The 27,993-nt window shown below is 35.5% G+C and overlaps 3 protein-coding genes across 3 annotated transcripts; 2 read left to right on the top strand and 1 right to left on the bottom strand.

Moving 5' to 3' along the window:
- Positions 1–18: 18 nt before the first annotated feature.
- Positions 19–27,924, top strand: Sesn (Sestrin). The gene is made up of 10 exons (XM_086827176.1): positions 19–297; positions 1,021–1,296; positions 12,295–13,008; positions 23,050–23,235; positions 25,045–25,227; positions 25,298–25,715; positions 26,470–26,788; positions 26,856–27,039; positions 27,103–27,213; positions 27,315–27,924. Exons 3-10 carry the CDS (start codon positions 12,958–12,960, stop codon positions 27,399–27,401), a joined length of 1,539 nt encoding a protein of 512 aa, XP_086683302.1. The 5' UTR covers positions 19–297; positions 1,021–1,296; positions 12,295–12,957; the 3' UTR covers positions 27,402–27,924.
- Positions 7,377–10,505, bottom strand: LOC110176936 (uncharacterized). The gene has a single exon (XM_020943436.2). The coding sequence runs from the start codon at positions 8,417–8,419 to the stop codon at positions 7,412–7,414; it is 1,008 nt and encodes a 335-aa protein (XP_020799095.2). The 5' UTR covers positions 8,420–10,505; the 3' UTR covers positions 7,377–7,411.
- On the top strand, positions 12,355–12,551 carry LOC147644519 (uncharacterized). The gene has a single exon (XM_086827177.1). The coding sequence runs from the start codon at positions 12,355–12,357 to the stop codon at positions 12,520–12,522; it is 168 nt and encodes a 55-aa protein (XP_086683303.1). The 3' UTR covers positions 12,523–12,551.
- Positions 27,925–27,993: the final 69 nt, after the last annotated feature.

The following is a 27,993-nucleotide window of genomic DNA, read 5'->3' as shown; positions in this document are numbered from 1 at the left end:
ATTGCCCATTGCCGCTTTAGTTAAAGTTTGTAGCTGGCCGCTTTCGGGTTCTTCAAGCGGGCGCCGTCAGAGCGAAAGCGCACGAACGCACGCACACGCCAATAAACAAACAGCCGCCGCCCCCTCTCCACTGGGCGCCCACTCTTTCTCGTAGCAGAAGATCGCGGGAAATCAGAAACACATCGAAAACATCGGATAACCGTTTTTATTTCGTTAAACTTTTTAGTTCTTTTCGTTTCGGTTTCGTTAGCGTTTACGTTTACGTTTTCTCGTTCTCGTTCACTTCGATTCGTTGTGGTAACTTGTTCGGCTTTAAGTTTAAGTTAACAACAAATGCAGTCGAAGATAGCGCCAAAAACAAAAAGCAAAAAACAAATAATACTAAAAAGAGCGCCAAAAAATAGCCGAAAAAAAGCAAAAATCATTGTTATTGCATGGAAAATTACTACAGAAATTTCTTGTTCAGTGTGCCGGGCAAAAGCAACTGGCAAAAAGAAACAAAACACAGAAAAAAACCAAAAAGCAACCCAATCCGAATAACACAGTAAACACAGAAAAAAAGCGAAACAACAACAAGAGCATAAATTAGATTGGCCTCATAGACGAATAACAACGAACTCGAGCCGCCGCGTAAACAAATTAAACGATGCTGGCTGCTCAAATTTAAATATAAACTATTATTGTTATCGCCGCTCGCTGTTAGCGCTGTTGTGTCTCGCTTTTTCTTTATTTTTTCGTTTTTTTTTACGCGCCAAATGCAATCGATTTTTTGTCTAAATTTTTCGGTCTATTTTCTCGACTTGCATAATTATTGGGGAGAAGAGCGTATATCAAAAGCGTGACTAAGAATAATTTTTATGAAATCAAGCAAAAACCCGTGTCACTTCACACCCGCGCAACACTTCCCGAACATCCGTTCAGTTTCCGTTATTTCGAAAACGCTCTTTCGAGTGCGCTCTTCTCCTTTGCTTTTGATCAAAACGAAAACACAAATTCAAAAACACAATTTCTCCTTCACAGTTGTTGTTCGTGCTTTATTACAGACTGCAATTAGTTACCGTATCCCGCGACAGAGTGTATTTTCGTGTGTGTTATCAGGAAAAAGAGAGTGTAAAGGAGAGTGAAGAAAGAACTTGCTATATCAGCGATTCGAAAGACAAACACAAAAAGCAAAAGTAACGGTGTGTGTGCTCTCTATCGCCATCTCGCTTCAACCAAATGAACCGATATTAAAAGAGATTACAATTACGCTTTTTAATAAATGCAGAGAACTGTTTTAGTCCGAAAACCAAAAGGGTGAGTATTATTACCTTTTGAATACAAAATATGTAGTAAATCTGTTGAAGTTTGTTTTCCTTCCGGTTATGCACAAGATACTTTATTAAAAATATGAGCTTACATTGAGAGAAAAATTGTCTTGATACATAAATAAATGCATCCGAAATAAATGCGATCCAATGAAATAATATTCAATCTAAAAATGGAAATGAAATTAAAAAAATATTACTGTTTTTTATACCCTTTCAGGGTATTATAATTTCAGTCAGAAGTTCAGTTCAGAAAATCATTGAAGGAATGATTTCCGACCCCATAAATCATATATATTCTTGATCAGCATTCAAAGACGAGTCGATCTAACTATGTCCGGTCAAAATTTAATTTTTTCAAAATTTTCGAAATTTTATAATCGTTAAAATTGTCAAAATATTGGGCAAAATTTTTAATTTTCTACAATTAAAATTTAAGTATGCAGATTTATTAAACTATTAAAAACTAGCATAGAACAGCTTTCCGAATAAAAATAAATGCTTTTTTGGCTAAGATATGTGGTTTTTGAATTTAGATTTATCGAAAAATTGTCATATTTTAACCGTATTTATAATTGAAATTATAATTTCCGATTCGATCCTATAATTCAATTGCAACCTGCAAGGGTATATAAACTTCAGCTTTCCGAAGCTATTTATGTAAATACTGGCAAATATAAAATATCAAATCAATTCCTATCCATGTAAATACAAACATATTTCATTCGTTTTGCGTCTAACAAAATATTACCAAAAATGTGAAATATGAAAATTTATTTTAAATCCGTATTCCCTCCTCTCCACATTCATATGTGTAACGTTTCAGTGGTCATATCCTGGCCGTTGTCAAAAGCTTTTACAGACGCCCCATGGCGAGGGCGACCCCATATATTCGAATGCAAATGGATTCAAAGAGTAGGGATGGCCAATAAGAGGCTTTAGGGTCAAAAGGGAAATGCTGCACACAGCTTGACCAGGAGTACAAAAAAAAAGAAAAAGGAAAATGTGGGGAAAAATATTAACCACTCAGAGAAAATAAAGTATTATATCAACATTATTATACTGCTCCATAAATAGTCTCAGCAAAAATAAGGTATTTTAACAAGAAATCCAAGCAATTTCTTTTAAATATAAGTATGCTATGGTGTCTTTTCTAACAGAGTGTAAGGATTCTATGGTCTAAACATTATAAAAATAAAAAAATTCTTTAATCTAAAATAGTTAATTCACTTCTTACTTTTTGAGTTTTAATTATTTATTTAATAATAATAATAATAATTAGAAATACATAACAATTAAAAAGAATACAAAAAATGTATTATTAATCATCATTTTCTATTTACAAACACTAAATTGAATAGTGTCCTTGAAAATGATTTATTTCTTCCTGTGCAAGACTTTCACATTTGATTCCGTAGCTTACTTTCCGATTCCGTTTCTATTTTTTGGCATTACTTTCTGAGCCTCGTCCTATTGCCCTCCCCCCGCAAATCTCCCCACAGATCTTGTAAGTGAAGTTTTTGCGGTCTGATTTTTCAGTCCTTGGCAAGGATAAGCCCAGGACGAGAGGCCAGGGCCAGCATCTGCAAATCGGATTGACTGGAGCCTGTCATGTTCAGCAACAGGTTTTCCGAAGTTCGACAGCCGCAGGGCGGAAAAGAAACAATCACACACACACACTCACAGAGAATATTTTTTGGCAAAAGAAAAGCAGGAAAATAAAATCAAAAATCAGAAATGGAAAGAGTTATAGACAGATGACCGGTCAAGGGGTTTTCGCATTCAATTCTTAAAGCATTTGATTTGCCTTTGCCACACAATTTCGAGTTGAGGAAATTGGCACTTGACCTACCGCACGGGAATCTAAATTAAGCAGCAGCAGCAGCAGCAGGCAGCATGTTTTGTGAGCGTTTCGCCCTCTCTTTCCCCCCTCTGTTGCTTGTCAGCAGTTTTTGGGTTTTATTTTTTGTTGTTAATGCTGAAGGCATTCATATTGTTTGTTTGCCATTTTCATTATTCCCCCGCCACCGATTTGTTCTCGTCTGTTTCGTCATTGTGTTTCTGTTTCTGTTTCAGTTTCAGTTTCAGTTTCTCCAACGCTTCGCTTGGCATCTTAAATTTAAGTAATCGTTATCAGCAACTGATAATTAATACAACAACATATTGTATGTCTTTCATTAAAATCCCTAAGAACAGAATGCAATTGCAATTGCATATACGAATACATATCATTTATTAAGCCTGAACAGGTATTTATGTTGGCTTAATGAAATCTGATGAAATTACCGCGCCTTGCATGTAAGAAAATAAAGAAAAAATGGGCTCTGAAATTGTAAATTAAAACCATGCTCGGAAGTACATTTCAGCTTGTTTGGTTTTCTTTTTTTTTTTTCGTACCATCATGGCGTATACGTAATGCTTCGGGCCGAATATAATTGAGGAATGGCTGGCTGGCAGTTAATGCCAATTATGATAAACGGTTGCCATGCGAACGCTTTCACACACACACACAGAGGTATATATACTATACTATACTATACTATATATATATATATTTATATATATTTATACTCACACACGTTGCAGCGGAACACAACTGTTGCTGTTGCCGGGGCGCATTAAGATTGTTGTGCCGGAGTGTGTGTCCCCTAAGTGTGTGTGTGTGTGTCTGTATGTGTATGATGGGAAATCACTTGAACCGCTTGAAGAGGGGGCAATTGTGTGTCTGAGTGTGTGTGCTTTCATTCAGAGCTTCAATCAATTTTAAGCGGCTTTCAACGGAACACACACAGGCAACAGAAACGGTTACAAGAATCCTTCTCCTCAAATCGTCCTTTTGTTTTCCTCATAACATATAAAATATATGTACATCAATGCAGCAGGTACATCACTCTGACAGAGTGCATCATTAATTAATTATTTAACAATTAGTTGCAACAACAGGAACACTGAAAGCAATCTAGGGGAATAATCAATGAGAAAAAGAGTATGAAATATATGAATTTTAGTTATTTTTATGGCAAATTTTGATCTCTAATAAATTCATAATTGTGTGAAATTTGTTTTAAATTATATTAATAAAGCAAATTATTTATAAAGGTGTAAAAAATTGGCAAATACAAATTGAATGAATATTAATTGAAAGAATACTAATATTTGAAGCTTAGTTGTATATAAACCTATGCTTTTTATTTATGCTTTTGTTTTAATTAACTCCTCAAATTTTATTCAAATTTAAAAATCCATTAAAATGTACTATATAATCTAGATTATTCTAGAATATTGTCTTTAGTTTTATCTTTTCACTACTTATTTTTTGCAAACTATTCCCGCAGTCACTTCTATGGGCGCAAAATGGGGTTATTGAACTTTCAGCAGCGGCAACTAGCAGCAAACAAAACAAAGTGCAGTACAAAAGTCTGTCTTAGTCAGTTTGCCGTTTATTTTGTGCAATTTTCTGCTTTTCTTTATTACAAGTAGTCACAGAAACCCATACACACACACACACAGACACACCGAGTAATTTCCATATACCAAAGGGTATATTATTAGCTTTGTTTGTTCTACAGTTCACAGTTATCACAACCAAAATGAAAATTTAATTAAAAGGTGGTCTGGCTTCTTCAGGGGAAATGGTTTCCCAGACTCATTTATATTTATATTAATTATCAAACGAAGAAGTACAGCAACTATTTCAACAACAAGTTTATAAAAGCTCTCTCAGTAAATTTTATTAATTTATTAACATTACTGGGATTTCCAAAAGAGAGTTTACAATTCGATGGCAACAATCTAAGACTTGTTAATAAAAATATATAAAACAAATCTAATCTTTTAATAATGTTTATGGTGATACAAAGATTACGCTTGCACGCTTGGCAACAGCCGAATAATTGTGTAATTTCTATATATAATTAAGGGACAGCAGAATGTAAAATAATATTCTGCTGAAAATGACTGATTTAATGATTGGTATTGTCTACTAATTAATGCAAAAATTGTAATCCCACCGAAAATGGTGTAAATTGACTTAACTTTTTATTCAGATTTATACAATATTGTGTTGCCACATCATAATTAAACCAGGTGGCTTAAATAAGTAATTATAGAGGGATATGGAAATTGAGTGTGTGTATCTCTGTGTGTGAAAATGTGCTTCAATTTTCGTACATTTTACCGGCACCTCTTCTCATTGCTATAAAATTAGCTTTAATTTGCGGTTGTGGCCGTTGATTGGGCATTGGACGCATTTCGCATTGAATGGCCGGCATCTGGTTGCCATTTAAATTGCATCAGCCGCATATCTGATCCCTCTGTTGACGAATCAATTGCCAAAAAAACAAAATAGAGCCAACGGGCAGATGTTTGCAGCGTCAATTGAAATGCCAAAAACTATGCACTGCCTAGATATAGATGCATATATCTAGTATATCTGTATCTTTGTATCTGTGTGCATTTACGCAAATATGCATCTGCGAATCAGCTGCTTTGGCACTGCCTTCGTTGGCACGTTGATATTCACGCACAAATGCCCCGAATGCTTTTGATATTTAAAATTAAATTGCAAAGCCAGTGCACTGAACTGGCCCACAGCATAGATACATAGATACAGATACATTTGCAGATACATTTGCATTTGCAGCAGTCAGAACTCGTTGCAAATTTTGCAAAACTGTTGTTGCTCGTTGCATTGCTGCTGTTTTTCCAACGCCGTTTCAATAAACACATGCACCATTGGGTCATTGAACCGACCGGCAAATAACTCATTAGCGTAATGCCACACAAATCCCGCAAATCCGGTGGAAATCGTTAGGAAAATCTCTCTTTCTAGCCGCATGATCGCACAGAGGCAAAAGCGGCAAACGTAAAAATACATACGTAAAAATCGCGAGGCAAACAGCAAACAGCTCGTGGCTATCGCCACACCCCACAGCTCCTCCCCAAGTGGTTGCCTCTACAAAAAATAAAATATATATATAATATATATGCACTTATATCTGAGCAATCAGCGTCAATAAGCGTTCGTTCGCTCGCTCGTTCGTCATCGCCTGCCCCGTGCCTGCTACTGCAACCGCAACAATGGCAAATAATAAAATTAGCAACAATGACGAACAAAGAAGGAAAGTAAGCTACAGAGAGCAAGTTTTACAATTGCCCTTACAAAAATAATGATAAGCTTTTGCCAAAACGAGCTCAGTTTTCCCGATCAAAATGAGCTTGAAATGTACGAAAATTATGATTTTATTTAGGAACACTTAAGATATTACAAAATCAATTAAATAAAAAGAGATATAAAGTTCTTAGAGTTCCAAAATATTAGAGAAAATATGTGCCATAGATCTGATACTTATTTTTATAGTTATACTTTTGTTTTATAAGTGTTTCAAGTCAATTAATTACTTGGTAGCAACACCTACATCTTGACAAACAAAGTAGTTTGTGTTTCATTCTATGCTAATTGCCATAAAATGTATCTCAAAGATGATGCCCAAAAATACCAGAATCCGATCAAAATGAGCTTGAAATGTACGAAAATTATGATTTTATTTAGGAACATTTAAGATATTACAAAATCACTTAAATAAAAAGAGATATAAAGTTCTTAGAGTTCCAAAATATTAGAGAAAATATGTGCCATAGATCTGATACTTATTTTTATAGTTATACTTTTGTTTTATAAGTGTTTCAAGTCAATTAATTACTTGGTATTACACCTTGATAAACAAAGTAGCTTGGGTTTCATTCTATGCTAATTGCCATAAAATGTATCTCAAAGATGATGCCCAAAAATACCAGAATCTAGATACATTATAGTATACATTACGTATACGCCCCGTGTGGCTAGCACTTTGCTTTAGCTTTATAGGTGGCCATTTGGGCAAATGTCGTCCATTAGACAGCTTGACACCAGGCACACACCCAACACCTCATTCTCTCTGGGTGGAAAAACTCTTTCCTCTTTTCCTACATTATTTGGCGGCAACAGCTGCACCTGTCGCTATTTCCGTGTTGGCAGCACTCAACACAACACAAAATAAACACACACAAAATCAAACCAAAAACGAAATGTGAAAAAAAGGTCAGGCATGATCTATATTTGGAACTCAAATCGGATGGCCATTGTGCATATAGTAAAGGAGATGAGCGATCAGATCGTGGCAGGCCTGCACTTTTGGCCACGGCACCTCCAGGACCTCTTTGTTTCGCTTCGGCTGCCTTCCTACATCTGCATCCGCATCGTCCTCTTCGGGTTTCGCACTAGCCGGCACTGTGATTATCACAAAGGCGAAGACCCTTAGGCCTCCTTGATGGGCGGCTATGACCTCGGGAATCAAGGACATGCCCATTGCATCCACTCCCAGGGATCGCAAGAGACGCTCCTCTGCCTCGGTTCCATAGAGAGGACCTCCAATGCAACCAAAGATGCCACTCCGCAGGGATTGCTCAATGCCCAGCTCCTCGGCAATCTCTAGACTCTTATTCAGGAGCTCCTCATCGTAGGCTCCAACCATTCGTAAGTGACGTCTGCCAAAGCGAGGATCAATGGGACCCTCCATGGCCGTGTGATCCATCATGCCCACAAAGTTGATGTGATCCTTGATTAGCATAATGTCACCTATATTGTAATTCGGATTCACCGAGGCGGCAATGCAGCTCAGGATGATGGTTTTCACTCCACAAAGTCTCATCACCTGGACGGGCAGGGCACAGTTGGCCAGACTCTGGCCCTCGTAGAAGAGGCATCTGGTGGACATGGCTATAATGGGTGCACCCATCACAAAGCCCACCACAAAGAAAGAGCCATTTGGTTCCTGGGATTCCGGAAAGTTGGGTATATCCGCATGGGGAATGATCACTGGACGCTCAACCAGAGACATCATGGAGCCCAGGAATTTGCCACTAATTAAACCGTACTTTGGGCGGATGTGGGTAACTCCTATGATGTACTTGGCCATGGCCTCCACCGTGTCAAAGTTGAAGAATAGACTCTGAGGCGTTGGTATCACCACCTTGGGCCTTTTGCTCTCCTCTGCCTCCAGCTCAAGGATGCGGCGGGCCGCCAGCCTCTTGGCTATTGGCGACCTGTTCCGACAGCAGTTTATATTGCACATGGCTACGAAGGCAGGGAAACCGCGCCAAATCTAGATTTGGAAACTAATTTTCTAATATACAAACTGATGGGAAAATCACCTACATACTTGTGTTACATATTACAACCCTTCAGACCCACCAAGTTAATTAATTTTCTGCAACTATATTGCTGTAATCCAATATTTATCTGCAAAATACCTCCAGCCATGGAAAATGTAATCATGATTTCAATTATTCGGGATATTTGATAGCAGAAAACACGGGATGAAGTTCTTGTGTTTCTGGTTATGAATGCTTATTTAATCAGGAACTTCATTTAAGCCTTACACAATAGTTTTGGTAGGTGTGACTCTCGGATGACGGATAAGAACAAAAAAAATAAATAAACCTCTGACGAAACGAAAAACAAAGGCACAAAGGCTCGCCATGATGTCGTCAGGGAATTTCAGTTCATTTTCAGTTCGTTTGATGCAGTTTCAATTTCCAGCTGTGAATTGTACAAAACCAGCTTTTGGGATGAACTGTCACCCAGGCTGATGACGAAAGTTCTCAGGGTTTCTCTTAAATTAAATTTAATTGCTGAAATAGAAATGGAAATTGAATTTAAATTTGTAGTTGCTTTCAAGTGATAATTGTGAGTTTGATTTCTATGGAAAGTGCAGGATTTCGGGTTCAGAATTGTGTATGCACAGCTGAGAATATATTAAAAAATCAGAGAAACTAAATACAGATACTTGTATATAAGTATTTAAATAGGGTTTTCTACAGTTCATGAATTCTTTATTAAAGAAATATTTAAATGACTTAACTTATTCATTTCATTTCATCCTTTTCCGTATTTTAAACCCCTTTTTAGAGAAGAAAATCTATCTTCTTTACCAAATTCTCAACTCTTAAAACACCTCCGTATTTGCTTAAAATAATTTTCATACCTGGCAAAATCATTTTCCCCCGTTGCGGAAGCTTGAACTTTTCGGAATATTAAACAAGTTTTTGTTTTGACTGAGCCATGCTTCTGCTTTTGTTCTTTTGCACATTGGCAAAACTAATTAATTCCAATGCTATGAATCCTTGCAGTAGCTGCAATTTGGAATTTAATTTTCAACGCAAACAGACCGACTTGTGGTGGTCAGTCATGATGAGGCCCCCCTGCTCCTCCTGAGGAGGAGTCGGAGGCGGAGGCGGAGGCGGAGGAGCGTGTTTACCACGTTTACCATGTTTACCATGCGTATACGTGATAATAACGCTCATACGCATGGCATCGGCGGCGGCAGTAACAGCGTCTCGTTAACGCCCCAACAACATCAACAGCAGCAAAAGCTGTTCAATGTCACTGAGCGACAGAGTTCGTTTACAGCAACAGCATCCAGCATCCAGCATCCATAGTATAATTCACAATTCGAGTGGTGTGAGTTGGATAAATTAAATACGCTTGTACGGCGACAGCGATAAACAAGACACTCAAGCGGGTCTCTCAGATGGTACATTGAAAGAAAAATGCCATTTTTTTAAGTTAGAGTTAAAGATTACGTCTTATGTAGTAAATGAAATAAATAGGTTACATATATATATACTACATCGTTTAATAGAGCCAAGATCCTCTAATATAGGGAAAAGTCTTTACAGCTTGGATTTCATCTTGATTTTATAGTTTTTTTTTTTAAATTATAGTTAAAGATTAAGTCATTATAGTATACGAATAAAATAGGTTACAGAATTCTTTCTTCTATACTATTCCAATATGAATACAATATATATTACATAATCTTATGGAACCAAGATCTTTTGATATTAATGAGGAAAGGGTTTATAAATATGATTACATCTTTTATTTGTCAGTATTACTTTGACTTATAGTTAAGGCAAACGATTTTCGATCTATAACTTACTTACTTGATCAGTAAGTATCAGTGTACATTAAGTAACTTTGATCACTAAGTACCTATGATCAGTAAGTATGCATGATCAGTTACTAACTTTGAACACTTATAAACAATGACTTTCAACTTTTGTAACACAACACATTTCTGTAAAGTCGGAGCATGGCGAATCGGTGGACTATACAAATGTCAAAATTAACTAGAAACTTTAAAACGGAACAAGAAGAAGAACAAAAATAATTGTGTTTACTACAGTGTTTAAGTACACTGGTTGAGAAGCGCAGAGGAGGGCACTTTTTTGAGAGAGTGAATGCGAGGAAAGTATTATAAATATATATAGCTGACATAGGAATAATCGGACGATTTATAGAACTATGACCAGTAATTAAGTATGATCAGTAATTAATTATGAGCAGTGAGTAACTATGAGCAGTAAGTATCTATGATTAGTGAGTAACTTTGATCACTGATAAACAATGACTTGCAACTTTTGTAACACAACACATTTCTGTAAAGTCGGAGCATGGCGAATCGGTGGACTATATATATATCAAATTTAACTAGGAACTTTAAAACGGATCAAGAAGAAGAACAAAAATAATTGTGTTTGCTAAGGTGCTTAAGTCCACTGATTGAGAAGCGCAGAGGAGGGCACTTTTTTGAGAGAGTGAATGCGAGGAAAGTATTATACATATAGGCACAATCGGACGATTTATTGAACTATGATCAGAAGTATATGTGTTTATCTTGATTTCTAGTACCAGAAATGAATAGTTTATTTCTTATATTTAATATCTATATTAATATAATACGTATTTTATAAATTACTTGAGCTTAGCTTCTCTATTATTCATATATTAGTAAAGATACCCACAATTTTCCCTCTGTGCATTGTAAGTCTGGAGTACACTGGAATAGACTGGACTAGTCTGAAAGTTTGTTTCAATATTTTTGCTAATCTGCTAAATAAACCTTGGCACATGGTCTTGTTGACAAATATCCGAATATAGTATATATGTATATATTCCATACCCACATCTGTCAACCGATACCGCCCCAGCTGCTCCAGACTGAATCGAGCTGAGTTGAGCTTCTGTGACTTTGGGGAATCGGTGAAGCGTTTAGTATGCTCATGACGTTGTCAATAATGAAAAATTATTAATAGAGAAGGAAACTTTGTAACGCTGTTTGTGTTATTTGAGTGCGCGGCCAGTCGCTTAAGTTACAATTGCTTTGTTTTTTTATAGTATATCTTATTTGTTTGTTTGTTATTCCATGTCAGAGTCACGTTTGGTGTCCGAGTCCCGAGTCTGAGTGCGAGTAATTCGCTTTGATGACTCGATGTCTCGATTGCCTCGATGCGGGGCCAAAAAAAACCGCAAAAGATTATCCAAAAGGGGGGTTTGTAACTCGATATGTCTACCCATCGACATCCCAGGTTTTTTTCAGGCTTTACCCTGTTTTTTAGCACGTCTTTTTTGCCCCGTATTTTTGTTGCCATCTTTTAAGTTTGGCTCGTCTGGTGGTTGCCATGGCTATTTGTTTGTCACTTTGCGTCTGCATGCCAAAAAATCTGCTGTTTGCACTTGATATTAATTTCGGTTTCACATTTATCTCTCTCTGCCAATCCATTATTAATATTATTTCTTGATTTCACTCTCACCTTGCCCCAGGAAGAGGAGTAGAAACTCGTTTTTATTTTTTACACCAATTCCATTTCCTTGCCTTGTTTATTTAACAATATTTCGCTGCGTTTTGCTTGCTGCTCTTAATGTTTGTTTTGTATTTTTGGCATTGCGCGTTTTTTTGTGTAAATATGCATATGTATACATATATCCATAGAGGGAAATAAAAATAAAAGAAAGCTGAATATTTTGACTGGCATTTGAATGCTAATTGAAGCTGAGAAGAGGATTCAAGTTGTTGCTGTGGGAAGCTACTTAATAAAGCTGTGAATTGATAATTAATTAAGATCACATTGGCTAATGACCTTTTTCTTTATTTATCTTCCGCAGTTACCACCGAAGATCCTGAAAGAAGAAAAACTACGACTCTGAAGTAGGAAAAACCGACAAATGAAAACCAAAAACAGGATCAACATCAACAGCAACAAGTGCAATTGCTTTAGTCACTCGAGTCAGGGAATCGCCATTACCGATGAGAAGAACGTACTGAGAATCCAGAGCTATAGCTATACGTACAAGTGCTTGAATCATAATCCGAGACCTCGGATACTTGGCTGATCCTACACACGATTTTCGAATAAGAAAAACTCACTTTAAGTTGCAGTTGCAGTGAAAACCAAGACAAGGGAGACCCTGAAACAGCAGCCAGCAAGAGTTCGCCTCGAATCGAGTTGAGAGAGAAAAAGAAAATCTGGTTTGGTAAAAACAAGAGGGGAAAAAAACATAATACACACATCGAAACGATCCGCGGACGAGCCTCCTTTGGTGCATTTCGAGTTTCGAGCTGCTGCTGTTGTTGCTCCACTTTCGTGGTCTCCATAAACAAAAGCCAGAGCCAAGCGAAAAACTGGTTATTTCTTTATTTTGATCGCAGCTCAGCTGCAGCGACCTCCGATTCCGATTCCGATTCCGATTAAGATACCGAATCTGAATCTTAATCCGATTCCCAACTCCGACTTTTGGAACCCGCACTATACTCTCTCCGCCAGACTCATGTACTACGCTGTTGATTACTACGCGGATATGGGACAGATCTCTCAAGATGTAAGTAAAAAGAACACCTAATACATTTAAAATTTAAATTAAGAGTATATAAAATAGTACAAGATATAGTAGAGCCGATTAGCATGACCAGAGGGAGAAATATGGGATAGTTATCAGTAATATCACTTTAAATATTATATTAAAACAAAAAAGAAAACTAAGACTACCCTTGCTGTTTGCAATTAAGCTATAGGATCGAATCGAAAATTGATCATAACTAAGCTTAAAATATTCTCATTCCTTGAATCGTTATTTTTCAATAACAATTTTTGCTACAAATCAAAGTTTAAAAAAGTCATAACTAAGCCAAAAATGCATTAATTTTAAGTTGGTAAACGGTGCTATGTTAGTTTTTATCAGGTTAATAAATCTGCTTACTAAATTTAGTATTTTTAAAAATTCCTAATTTTATCAATTTTTGAAAATTTTAACGATGTAACAACCCCTTTTAAAATTTAAAAAAAATTGACAAATTTTGCTTTCTTCCAAAAATGACTAGATCGATTCGCCTTTTAATGCTGATCAAGAATATATATGATTTATAGGGTCGGAAATGACTCCTTCACATCGTTTTAAGCTTCCAACTTACATTATAATAAACTGAAAGGGTATAAAAATATTCTTCGATTTAAGAGATTCTTGTCATTCATGGCGTATACTTAACGAGAAAACCCTTAAATTAAGTATACGCCATGTGTCTTTTATAAATTAATAAAGATAAGCAGTTCCAGTTAAAAATCCAGTTTAGTAATAAAATTATAAGATTCAAACGGAAATCAATAAAAACTAAATTTCAAATATTCGATATTTATAAATATTTTTACATTAAAACTTTTTCGACAAATCAAAGTTTAATAATCGCATAACTAAGCCAAAAAGGCATTAATTTTATTTCGGAAAGCGGCCCTATGTTAGTTTTTATCAAATTAATAAATCTGCTTACTAAACATAATATTTAAAATAATTAAAAATTCTATCAATTTTTGAACATTTTAATGACGTTCCCCCTTAAAAAATTTTCAAAATTTTGAAAAAATTAAATTTTTATCGAACAAAGCCAGATCAACTTGCCTGTTGATGCTGATCAAGAATATATATGCTTTATAGGATCAGATATTACTCTCTCACATGATTACAAGCTTCTGACTCATAGATCCCATTATTAATTTGTAACACTTATTTTCTCCGAGTGCAGTTTTTCCGTTGATTAAGCAGATCTCGGCGTTGCATTTCAATGAGGTTGCCTTGGTTTTTATGCCCCATAACTTGGACAAAGCACTTTGCTTTATTTTACATATAGTATTCTGGTTTACGCACATCAAGAGATAAACAAATGTGGACACAAAAATTTGTGGCACATTTAATTAATCTCTGCATAAATATATACACTATTTTGTTGTTTTATTTTGCACCGTGTACCTTTGTTTGCTAATTAAAATAAAATGTACAACTGCGGAATCAGTCTGGCAGAACTTTCCTGTTATTTTCCCGTATTTTTCTTTCATCTGGGAATCAAATGAAATGCAAACAATTTATATAGTAAAAACCAAAAGGGAGTTGTTTATGTTATTATTTTATTTTTTTGCAACGTATTTGTGAAATATGTTATATGCTTTTCTGTGCACTCGGAAACTATTTACCAGAGTAACTATTTTACAACAAATAAAAAGGAAAACCGCATGGCAAATACATACTACCTGTAACAAAACTAAACTTGTCAGAGTTAAAAAAAAAAATAAATAAAAATGTTTTTAATTAGGCAGACACGTGAGAGGAATTTGTTGCTCAAGTATTTTTGCATTTCCTCTATTTCAGCTTGGAAAATGGCTTTTCTTTTTAGCCATTTTGTATTTGTTGTATTCGTATTTAATGAACAGCATGGCAACCAACTTTTAAATGCGCAGTTTATCAGAGTTGCGGGAGTAGGGATTGTGGAATTTTTGTGAAACCTTTTGATAAGCCTTTGATAAGCAGGCAGCCTTTTGCCAGCATGGAATATTTTTTTATATATGTGTGTGCTATATGTACTCCCTATAGCTGCTTTTCTTTTCTATTTTTTAAATATTTTTGTTAGATGTAGAGCAGACCCTGGTTCTCTGGGAGAGCTAAAAAAAATAGATAACATTAAAGCTAGGCAACGACCGTGCTTTGTTATTTATTTATTTTTTCTATTGCTAATGTATAAATGCGAAACTGGGTCAGCTAATCAGCGAAATTGATGCAAATGTCGAGTAATTGCGACTTGAAATTAATTGAATTAAATTAAGAAGAAAGAAAGAGGAGGAAGGGAGGGAGGAAAACAAAAGAAAATGAGCACAAAAAAAAAAAACAATGAGTTACAGATGTTGTTTATTCTAGAGCAAATTATCAGCGAATTAATTATCAGAATTAATCGAAATTTGCAAAAGAGTTTTCATTAAAATGCTTGAAATTCAATTAATGGTATTATTTAGAAGCCTGGATTAAATTATATTTATAATGTATTTATTACCATTTATCAAGTTTCTGTTTATAATAATAATGTAATCTTTTTATATATTTTTACTACTATTTCTATTTTATATTTTATAGTAGAAAAATCCAAATTATCGGATGCTGGTTAGAAGGTATAAATAGTTAAAATAAAGATGAGTCAAATTTTAAGATGCTTTTAAGATACATTTTAGTGTAACACACTTGTAAATAAATCTTTATCATCAAGCTCCCCTCGATATATATTTCTGGTAGCTTTGAACCTAATATTTTTTCAAAAAGTTCTACCTTACATATTTCTATAGCACTCACTATCTATTAAGAACTTAATTAATATGATTTTCTTTAAATAAAATTCCCCATTTAAACCGGTAATCAAATGCTATTTTAATTAAGAAACAAAAACCCCTGTTTCCTATTGCACTTAAATGTGTCATCGCAATTGCACTCAAAGTATATAAATTAATTTCAATTATTGTTATTAATATTCCCCAATCCCCAGAATGACAAAGAGCATAAACAACAAACAACGGCCATCGGCCATCATCTGTATATCTGGCAAAGAATTTTATTTACGCAATGAAAATATAAATTGTTTAAAAATACACACACTAGGCAGAGGCAGTGGGTGTTTCTGTGGGGTGGTGGATAGCCATTCAGTCAGTCAGTCAGTCAGTCACTGAGTCACTGAGTCATTCAGTCAGTCATTCTGGCAATATCAAAATAAACAGATGTGCGCCATTCCCTCTCTCTGTCCTGGCATTGGTCCAAAAAGGCTTTCGCCTTTCGGGTCGATTTCTGAGTGGCAAAAATGGCTGAGATTGAGTGATTGACGCGGTTTGATTCGCAAAACTCGATTGCAGCCAAATGCAAAAGTGAATCCATCCTCTGACGACAGCCATCGAGACCTGCAAGTGTCTGCCATTTGTCTCAATTCTTTCGAAATGCGGAAATGTGCGCCAAGAACTTTTTGAACTGAAATTGTGCTGGCAATCAAACTAAATTTAATTTTATACGAAACATAAATTTACGCCACTAGTTTATAACTGTCAACAAAGTATTTCCACAAAAATAAAAAATAACAAGGTATTTTTATAAAGAAAGATGGGAATTTTTAAGAATAGAATTATAGGTTAGTAGAGAGTTCATCAACCTTTTCTGCAAGATTTTTTCTTAGCTATATTGATTGCTTATCAGCCAACGAGAGGCTACAGAGACTTGAAAGACACTACTCTATATATAATATATAGTATCTGTAGTATCTGTAGTATCTATAGTATCTATATCTATAGACTTGCCTGTAGACCTAATAATTTGCCACACTTTGTCACCATTGTTTGCCATTCGGCGGGGTTTATTTTTTTGTTAGTTTTGTTATTGTTGCACTTTATCAGCAGACAAAGTGTCGCTTCGAGTGCCAGACAGCTCTTGGTTTGTATATTTATAAAGTATACTATATATATATATACAAACCCATATAGGTATTGCCCACCCACACACAGTGTTTTTTTTTTGTTGTAAAACCAAGAAAAAGACGCACACTCACCCTTGGGGAGGGGGAATTCAATATGTCTTGAGGTTGGAAAATCATGAAAATTTTGTTAAATGAGTTTGGTAATTTTTTGTGAGAATATTTGCCAAGAAGACTGAGTGATTATGTCAATTTTAGGTAATTATCTAGATGAGTGAGTTATATTAATGGCTTATATTCATATATATTATAGCATTCATTAGGAGGAAATATTAAATGTTTATATTTAAGATGGCTTTATTAAGAAAAATCAGCATGAACTACTAATCACATATTAAATTATTAGAATAGTTATCAATTTAAATATCTTAAAGAGACATTTAAGATTTAGTAAAATTTTATAAAACCAAAACATTATATTTTAATTATAACTTTCCAAGGTATTATAATTTTAGTCAGAAGCTTAAAACAATGTGAAGGAGTCATTTCCGAACATATAAATCATATATATTCTTGATCAGCATTAAAAGGCGAGTCGATCTAGCCATCTTTGGAAGAAAACTAAATTTTTTAAATTTTACAAAATTTTATAAGGGGTAAAATCGTTAGAATTTTCAAAAATTTATGAAAAATTTCAATTTTCTAAAATGTTATTTAGAGTATACAGATTTATTAACCTAATAAAAACTAGTATAGGGCCGCTTTCCGAATTAAAATTAATGCATTTTTAGCTTAGCTATGAGTTTTTTAAATTTTGATTTGTTGCAAAAAATGTTCATATAAAAATACTGATAAAAAAAAAAGTATGTGAATATTTTAAACTTAGTTATGATCGATTTCCGGTATAAATTTAGCCTTCTGGAACTTAAAATTCCTTCTAATTTAACTTTCTTTCTCATATAAGAAGTAAGATAAATCATAAATTGATTAAAAACCTCATAATAAAGCCACCTTAACAAATTGAAACGTCTTCTGGTTCCCATTTATTACATTGTAAATAATCATATATAATTATAAACCCTTAGGCATTGTGAGATACTAGAAATGGAAATCAGGCGTTTATATGTATGTCTGTTCCATCCTGTTGATAGCTTTCCATATTGCATTTGACAGATTAATTAAATATGCCGCACTGCACGGCACTGCAAGTGCAAACTTACATTTACGGGCACGTATAAATATATATGTTAGTAAGTACATATATTTACATACATAAACATGTGTTATGGAACTATAGAAAAATAGTTTATCACGTCTAGACTCTATAGAGTCTCTCTATTATCTACGCATATACATAGACACAGAGCCAAGTTTGTTGTTTTATTGTTGTATTCAACGTATGTTTGTATATATTTCAATGTTTTTGTTGGAACACAGGTTTGGGTATATATAGTATATATATACTTATAGTCGTCACTAACCGAGTGAATCAAGTGCTCAGGTGTGCAAAGTGATAAGCCATATATGGCTATAAAGTCCAGCCTGGTCACAACACCACGGGGAGTAGAGTATGTGTGTGGCATTTGTGCAAAAATAATAATAAACAAAATAAAATAAAATCAAATATAATAAAAGCAGCATACAAAGAATATTTTATTTTATTTTACAAATATAGCAAATATCTTTGCCTGGCCTTTGGTGCACATTTACACTGTAAAAAAAAGAAAAACTTATCTAGCTATAAATTTATAAAGGTATATAGGTAAAATACTATATAATTAAAGTTTTTACCAGTAGACAAACTGAAACTGATATATATAATACTTCACATATATAATACTTTATTTTGTGATCATTATTATTTAGAATCCTAATAAAATGTAATAAAATATTACATAAGAAGCGTTTTTAATTTGATAAAAGATTTACTAATCCTTAAAACCTTTTAAAACTATATCCAACAGACCTAAGCTTTCTTTAAAATATCTCTTCAATTTTAAATTAAATTCCCAAAAAGATTATAGAATCTTTTGTGATCATTATCATTTAGAATCATATGTAATAAAATATTACATATAAAAAGTATTTAATTATATAAAAAGTTAATAATTCTTAAAACCTTATAAAACTATATCCAAAAGACCCAATAAATTTATCTCCTAAACTTTCTTAAACAATATTTCTTCAATTGCAATTTAAATCCCAACATGGTTAAAGAGTTTAATAAACTTCACCATTCCGAAAGAGTATTCCTCACTTCGTTTTTGGCATTCCTTAAGCTGTTATCAGTTGTACTTAATTATTTGTTGTGCTTTATTGTTTTATATTTCACGTTTCACATTTTCATAGATTTTTTTGCATGGCTTTTGTTGTTTTTAGTTTCGCATTTCTACAACACCTGACGTTTTTTCCACTTTACTTGTGTTTACCTGCTCTCTTTCTCCAACCCTCTTCCCCCTTTCCCCCTCTCTCTCTTGCTCTGCTCTTAGCCCGCTTTGGCATTCTACCATTTATGCTAATTTATTTGCCTGTTTACCAGCTTTTGTTTTAATCTGTTTGGGGGCCGTGTTGACACTCACCGCTCGACAAAAGACAATGAGTTGCCAGTCTGAAATTACAGTAAATTTATTGTTATTCCCTCGCTAATTATGTTAATTTATTAATTTGGCTTAGTTTGTGTGCTGGCAAAAATAACAAAAAATACTCGGAGGAAATCAAAATTAGCTTACAACAATTAATTGCCGGCAATTAACATAAGCCGAGGAGCGTAAAGAGCTGCTGCGTTCGTTCGTGCATCCGGCAGATACAAATGGATCGCACACAGATGCAGATACAGATACAGATACTACACTCCCCCCCCATCCCGCTCCCTGCAAATATTAGCATTTCAGCGGGTTCTGCATTATCTTTTGATTTTAATCGCCACGCTCGACGATCTCGCACGTTAACAGTTGGCGCGGAACACAAAGCCAAAGTCAGTGTAGAGTCTTTGCTCTCCAAAAGATTGATGACGGACAGTTGGCTGGGTTTTTGTGGCCTGAAAACGAGTAAAATGTAACCCTTTCAATGCTATCCAAGGGGGGTGTATGTTGTTATTATAAACAAATTCAAAAGAAACTGTCAAGTTGGCAACACAAAATTATAACGCCTGCTTCCGTTTCCGGTTACATTATGTGGTCTTTAAATGTTGGAAAATGGGGTTTTTATTTGTTAGTTGGAGATTATTTATTAAGTTAATGGAAGAAAGAATATTATGTAGATGAAGAAAATTGAATTTTTAATAAAGGTATTATTTAAAATGTTTAGTTTTACTTGAAATATATTTTTGAACTAAATAAACTTGCTTTCCTTTAAAAAAAGTAATTTAAAATAGCAAAAGCAAATACATTTTACGTTATTTACTTTGTAATTTATTACAAATTTATTACTTTGTAATACATTTTCTATTTAATTTACTGATTTAAACGAATGTGATTATATATATTTTTACTGTATTATATACATATTTATACTGCAGGGTATTTATATTGTAGGGTATTATTAATCTTAATTAAGCTTAAAACGAAGTGAAGGACTCATTTCCGACCCCATAAACCATATATATTATTGATCAGCATCACCAGCTAAATCGATCTAGCCATTTGGTTGAAAAATAAAATTTCCAAATTTTTTCCAAAATTTCAAGATTTTATAAGTTATCGTTAAAATTTTCAAATTTTGGCAAAAAATTTAATTTGTTAAATTTAAAAACTCAGTATGCAGATTCGTTAAGGCCTTAAAAACTAGCAAAGTACCGCTTTCCGAATTGAAATTAATGAATTTTTGGCTTAGTTATGATATTTGAAATACTTTGATTTACCCAAAAAAGTATCATATCAAAATATGGATTTAATATAACTGTAAGTTTAGGTTTTCTTCCTGGTATACGAAGGCCAAGAAACCTATTACTGTTCTTAAGTACAAAATATATTTCGTTTTGCAATCTAAATCATACAACTATTTCAAAACCCCAAACATCACTACCTTCCTTATAATTTAATTGCAAATCTCGGCTAGTTTTCCTAGTTTTCGTATATCTCCCCTCTTACAAATTTCCTTTCAATGCAAGCCAAGATCAAGTTGAAAGGTCATAGATATGATTTTGCACCTTTTCATGATTAGGACAAAAGCATATAGAGGAGTGTAAAGCCGCCCACTGAGCATTTTCGAGCACGATTCAATTACCAATTATCACGTATACGCACCGTCAGACGACGAACAGGTTTTCGCCAGAAAGGGTGGGGGTGGAAAGCCAGAGAAAAGCACCGAGAGTGCCAATGCTATTCAAATGCAACCAACACATATACATAGATATCTGTATATATATATATATATATGTATATCCCCGACTCAGAAATGGATATGCACTCCAAGTGTACATGCCCATTAAACTTGGCCTAAGCACCGTTCAAAGAGAGACTGGATTGTGTATCGTCGTCGTAGTCGTGTGTTGTATGTCACTGGAAACTAGTTTGCTTTTCCAAACGGGTTTCCCTGCTCCCCTCCCACCCCCCACCCCCCCATCATCTCACTGTGGGTGTGTGTGGTGTGGTGTGCCAATTTGTACACGGTTTATATACACAATATATATATTTATGGATTCCAAAAGAGAACCCATAATGATGGAAATGTCAACACGATACCCATTTGCATAAAGCGACCCTTTCTTTTAATTAGCAAGTGTTACTGCCCGAAGATCTATAGATTTCGATTCAGTTTTTAGTTATAGTTGTAGTTTCTTTGAGATATATGTATATATGCTCGGCACCCCTTCCTCCGATAAATCACATTGATTAATGACTGTGGTCTTGTTTATGCGTTGTTCGACAATGGCAGCTACCAAAAGGCATTCGTCTCCCGACATTTGAATTAATTAATTATGTGAAAGTGGTGGTATTTAGTGTGAGCTTCAAGATTTACGATGCGGCATCTTGGTCGATCTTTAAATTGACTGATTAAATATGAAATTAGCAGGCTGCTACCCACACACTCTAAAACTTGAGAATTTGTGAAGCTTAGATAGTTTCTCTAGCTCATCGCTGCCCGATTTGGCAATTTCGATTTCTGGGTGGGTGGGATCGGAGGTTATAGACAAAAAAAAAACCTGATATTCATAGACACACTGATTAGCATTGAATATCGGGGCTGGGCGGAATATTAAATGTCAATTATGCAAATATTGAATTACCTTTTACGGGCAGGCTTTATAGCTACAATTCGAGGCGTCTTGATTTGTTTGTTTTGTATTTTTTCGCCTTATCAAGTACATCAAGTATACGACATGATGGCCTGCTAAACTCATGAAAACTGTTGCTTTTGTTATCAGCAAATTATGGTTTTTTTTTGGTTGTGCTAGCTATTATTAAATGATGCCAGTCATGCCACAGAAAAAGCACTCGAAAGTCGGTGATATAATCTTCACGTTAATCCCAATTAGTGAAGAGAAGGCCAGCTTGAGAGGTATCCATGGCAACCAACTCTATATTGACCCAGGTACACGGGCACAGAATCATGGCTCGAAGCTTGTACATCGTTTGCTGAAGTTTATTAAGTTCCCTGGTTCATTGTGCGTATGCAAATCCATCTTTCTGCCATTCAGGCACAATTAGACACGACTTCTGCTGCTCCTGCCTCCTCTTGAGAGGCACAAAAATGTGCAGGGGAAAAGCTAGTTCCCATTGCTGTTGCTGTTTGTGTTCCTGGCATCCGGATGTATACGTGCTTTTCCTGAAACTTTTCCAGGGAAAAGTCTGACTCTGACATGGCAGAGTCAAGTCATGCAGAAGCCCCATTCCCGTTCCCATCTCCATCTCCTTTTCATTCTCATAATTTTTGGGCCTCGAATTAGTTTCGGTAAAGTTTTGCATTTGGAATTTCATTTCATTTACACTTGGCTCACTTTATACATGGACCACAGGACGTATACGCAATGCCGCAAATTTCATTTGAATTTTAATTATTTCAAATTAAGTTTCATTATGCAGAAAGGAATCTAAATAACAAAGAGTTTATCAATCTAATTGAAATTGAAATTGAAATTAAACTCTCTGATTTTATTAGTTGCATTGATTTGTATTAAATAACTTTTATTTATTATATATTCTTGAACTATTTTTCAGTGCTACGCTGCAACTAAGAAGGGAACCTCTGACCTGGACATGGATGATCTTGATGACTTGGATCAGGTCACCCAAGTGATTGGCTATCATCCCCAATTCCATGATCACTTTCTACGCACCCAAAACTTTATAATGAAAGGCGATGGCCCTTTGCCGAATGATTACCGATACTATTTGGCCATAATTGTAAGTAAAATTATAACTAACAAATTGAATAATAAATGAGGTAGCAAGTAATTGCAATTGTTTTGTTTGTTTGCCAAGTGATTTTTAAAACAATAGCCAGTAATTATAAAGCAATTGTGAGTGGCAAGAGACTGTACTGAATGCTGCTCACGTTCCCAAGTCTAGGATGCACTTCCTCCCGACTTAAATCCTTTTCGATTTCGTTGTGCATTGTCCTGGAGTAGCGGAAATATTGAAACAAATTAGGTTTCAGCAAAAGTCACCGTGCAACCTGTCCTCTTTGGTTGCCATATCAACAATAAGCACATTTGCTGCCGTTGAATGCATCATAGAGTGTCCTTCAATAAGGATTTTATGAAAATAAAAACGCACAAAATGTCAGCTTCGATTTTCAGTTAGAATTTCAATTACCTTTCAGTTACATTGAATGGTGACACTTTTGTGAGGATGCAACATAAATGCCATTTGATGGCTGCATTTCTACATATTTCTCTATTCAGACAATAAAAACGGAAGTGAATTGTTTAGACTTTATTTGTGAGAAAAAGTGCTGTTTTAAAAGAGGCTTAAAAACAGCTTAAAAACAGTCAGTAAAATGGGGGTTCTATATACATTCTAATCAATATATTCATTAAGTAATGTTACTAAAATTGTTATTAATAGATTCCCTGCAGGTTTATTGCTCATCTCTCGCTGCTTCAAGTCATTTCCAATCATAATTAAGATCTATCAAGTATTAATTCAGGAAACGAAAATGCGTAATTAAAATTGATTTATGATTTCAATTAAATGCAGACTGCAATTGAAAGATTCCAAAAAGATGCAAAAGAAACCATAAATCAAATATTTCCCAACATTTACAATTGCTTTTAATGCCTTATTTTTCTTTCTTGTTTTTTTACTTGGCTTCTTGGCCATAATTTATTGCCCTAGATGTGCGTGTGCAATAATCGTAAACTCAATAAAGCACAACGCATATATATAGTATATATATTTGCTGTTTATAGTTGACATGTCGGTCATTTCATTTCATCCTTCCCCCAAAAATAATAATAATAATAATAAACACATTCTATTAACTCATGCCAACAAATTGGGCACAATTTGCGCTTTCCACGCAAAAAAGATTGAGATGCTTGTTTTTTTTTCATTGTGTAACGTTCTTGGTGGGAAAATGCATTGCCTTTGTCTGGCTGAGAGATTTTTTGGGCCTCGACGAATGTAAAATTATTTAAGATTTACGATGGCATGTCAGGGCATGAGGCCTGCCTGCCCAAGACTCATTAATGACAAACAACAAAATAATATGAAAAAATTCAACAAAAAGCTAAAGCAAAACAAACAATGGGCTTTGCTTTGCTTTGCTTTGCTTTTGCTCTGAATGCCCGAGTGTTTGTTGTTTTGGGTCACGATCGAAATAAGTTTCCACACATATTTTTAGCACACATTCAGAGTCTCTTTCTCCTGCGCCCTGGGAGATTTGTGGGTCAGATTCTTAGATTCTCAGTTTCTCTAAATCTTGTTTTCCCTCCGATTTGATGATGATGACACGTTTTGCGGGGGTTGAGGGCCAAGGTTGGGTCTCGAGCAAAGAGAAGATCAAAACAAGTTACGTAATGCCTAGAAAAATGCTACCTGAAAAGAAGGTATCATCTTTCAGTGCAATAAAAAGTAAACAAGTAAACAAAAAACTGGGCATAACTTGAGCTTTAGGTCTTTAGACATTTTTTGTATGAAGTTAGAGAGTTTAAGATCTTCTTAAGACTTTAATTAATAACATTATCTAACTCTCTTTATATTATCTTCCAGGCTGCTGCTCGTCATCAGTGTCCTTATCTGGTGAAGCGCTATGAGAAGGAGTTCATTAACCAAGGTGGAGACAGCTCCTGGCTGGGCGGCCTGGACTTTATACCCGCCAAACTACGTGCCATATACGATATCAATAAAATATTAGCCCATCGTCCCTGGCTGTTGCGCAAGGAGCACATTGAGGTTGGTTATTTCCTTTTTTGCTATCACAATTGCAACTTTAATGGATCCTTTTCCGCTTCCTGTTTTGCAGCGCCTGACCAAGGGGAAGAACAGTTGGTCCCTGTCGGAGGTGGTGCATGCCATGGTCCTGCTCTCGCACTTCCATTCGCTCTCCTCATTCGTCTTCTCCTGCGGGCTCACACAAAAGCTGGACAGCCTGTCTAGTCCCAAACTGAAGAGTCCACCCGTTTTGGTTGGAGGAGGTGGTGCCACTGCTGCTACCAATGAGCCGGCCAACACACCAATGGAAACCCAAAAAACGGTGCTGGCCGAAATATCGCTTAACAATGCAAAGCCGGATTACAATAGCCCCACCGCAGGGAGTAACAATGGGGTTGGAGGTGGAGTTGCTGGAGGAATGGGAATGGGATCAGGAGCAGGACATGGCATTACCAATGCCAATGCCAGTGCAGATGCAGCTGGTGCTGCGGCTCTCAATGGATATTTGGGTAAGTGAATCACTGTCTACTACATTACATGTGCATTTCATACACTGGAAAATCTAATAAATAGAAGCTTTAAGAATATATATACTTATACAAATGTATCTAAAGTTATATTTAGTAGTGACTTTAATTAGTCTTCCTAGTTATCCAAATGCATTGATAAAGACAGGTAATTGAGGTCGAAGGGTAATCACTATCACTATCACTACACCTATCACCAGAGATGTTAACAGCGGGGAAGCCGCGGACCGTATGAGGGGAGCGCCACAGCAGTGCCTCTATTTATACTTCCCGAGGAAGAGAGCAGAGAAAGTGAGAGCGAGAGAGCAAGGGCTTTCTCTAGAGAAGCTTTCTCTAGAGATGCTTGGTCTAGAGATGCACAGAGAGAGAGAGAGAGAGAGGGTTAGAGAGAAAGAGCGAGGGTTTTGCATTTTTTCTGTGCATTTAACGATTGTTCCTATATCAGCTATATGATATAGTCGTTCGATCCTAATAAAATAAAAAAAAAGAAAATAATACAATACGATTTTACCTCAACTTAGATGCAAATATAATGAAAACTGGAAAACTTATAATTGATTTTCAAAACCTTTTCCGATTGTTCCTAAGGCAGCTATATATGATATATATAGAATATATATAAAGGACTCTTCTCCTCTCCATTGTGAACCAAGAATTTCTTGACATGACTTTTGTGCCTGTAAATCCCGACTCCTTTTTGTTAATCGAACTTCAAAAATTAATATTTATTTTATAGCCACCGCCCAGCAGTTGCCGCAGCAACATGGCATCAGTGTGGAGACGCTGATGGAACGCATGAAGGTATTGTCCCAGAAACAGGACGAGTGCAGCGAGGCCGAGCTGAGCAGCCGCTTCCAGAAGGTGGAGCAGCAGAATGCCGAGCTGCCGGCCGTGGCCCCAGAGGTGGTCGTTGCCCTGCCAACGAATCTTTCGCATTACGTGGACGATGCCGGTTTCATTTACCAGGACTTTGCCCGACGCGGCACCGAAAACATCAACACGTTTCGCATTCAGGACTACTCGTGGGAGGATCACGGTTACTCGCTGGTGGATGGGTAAGTACGCGGTGGAGCAGGACTCTCATTGTTTATTGAGGGAGAACTCTCTCTTATGCCCCGACAGGCTCTACAACGATGTGGGCACCTATTTGGATGAGAAATTTCGTGCTGCCTACAATCTCACCTATTGCACCATGGGCGGCATCAAGAATGTGGACACATCCAAGTTTCGCCGGGCCATTTGGAACTATATACAGTGCATCTATGGCATACGTCACGATGATTACGACTATGGTGAAGTTAATCAGGTAGGATTTAAACCTCTTTAAACCTCTTAAAAATTCTGATTATTATTTCTCTTGTCTGTGCAGCTCCTTGTGCGTCCTTTGAAGATGTTTATTAAGACAGCCTGCTGCTTTCCGGAGCGTATTACCACCAAGGATTATGATAGTGTGCTTGTCGAGCTGCAGGACAGTGAAAAGGTAAGGGAAAAGGAATTTTCCACACTCCCACACTCCCTCGCTGTGTCTGTTTTGTTTATATTTTTATCCATTAATCGTTTGGTATTATCTCCCTGATATAGGTTCATGTGAATCTAATGATAATGGAAGCCCGTAATCAGGCCGAGTTACTCTATGCTCTGCGCGAGATAATGCGCTATATGACTTGATCTCATTAAGTGAATAAACACATACGTATATATTACACCTCCCCAAAAACCCACACACAACCACCCACACATTACACACACATATACATGCATAAAACATTTTGTTATTTTGAGAGCGCATCAAAAACAGCGAAAAGAACGGAAACGGAAATCAGAAACATTTTTAATGAAATACCCTATTTGTGCAGTAAGATAAATAAATGTTGCTTTCTCGGTATAACATAATAGAAGCATGCTTTAATCCCACATAGACAGCCAAGCTTAAATATATCGGTGTGAATTCAATTAATGTGAATCGTTTTTTACTATTCAATTAAACAATAGTCTGTGTCTATGGTTAGCCAACAATTTAAATTAAATACGTAAACAATACACACACACACAGAAGGAGAAAAATATTTGTAAAAAGTGTAAGCTGAGCTCTGTCTGTTTCTTTTCGTGAATGTGCAAGCAATAATCACTGTACATATGTATTATGTTTTGTTTAATTATTTTAGCGAAATAAATACAATTTTTATTTTAATTACTCGTCTTTTGTTTCATTCCTTCCTCGATTTCCGTTATTATATAGCTAACAAGAAAAACCACAGGT

This window comes from Drosophila serrata, unplaced genomic scaffold, assembly GCF_035046125.1.
Source record: "Drosophila serrata isolate PLE 108 unplaced genomic scaffold, ASM3504612v1 contig_165, whole genome shotgun sequence".
Classification (NCBI taxonomy): domain Eukaryota; kingdom Metazoa; phylum Arthropoda; class Insecta; order Diptera; family Drosophilidae; genus Drosophila; species Drosophila serrata.
This window is presented reverse-complemented; position numbering and strand designations above follow the sequence as displayed.

What these genes read in the sequence shown, in the direction of transcription:
- LOC110176936 (XM_020943436.2), bottom strand. Translation starts at nt 8,419, where the DNA reads ATGTGCAATATAAACTGCTGTCGGAACAGGTCGCCAATAGCCAAGAGG.
- LOC147644519 (XM_086827177.1), top strand. Translation starts at nt 12,355, where the DNA reads ATGAAAACCAAAAACAGGATCAACATCAACAGCAACAAGTGCAATTGC.
- Sesn (XM_086827176.1), top strand. Translation starts at nt 12,958, where the DNA reads ATGTACTACGCTGTTGATTACTACGCGGATATGGGACAGATCTCTCAA. An exon ending in TGGGACAGATCTCTCAAGAT is followed by an intron (nt 13,009 to 23,049) that starts GTAAGTAAAAAG and finishes ACTATTTTTCAG; the next exon opens with TGCTACGCTGCAACTAAGAA. An exon ending in GGTTACTCGCTGGTGGATGG is followed by an intron (nt 26,789 to 26,855) that starts GTAAGTACGCGG and finishes ATGCCCCGACAG; the next exon opens with GCTCTACAACGATGTGGGCA.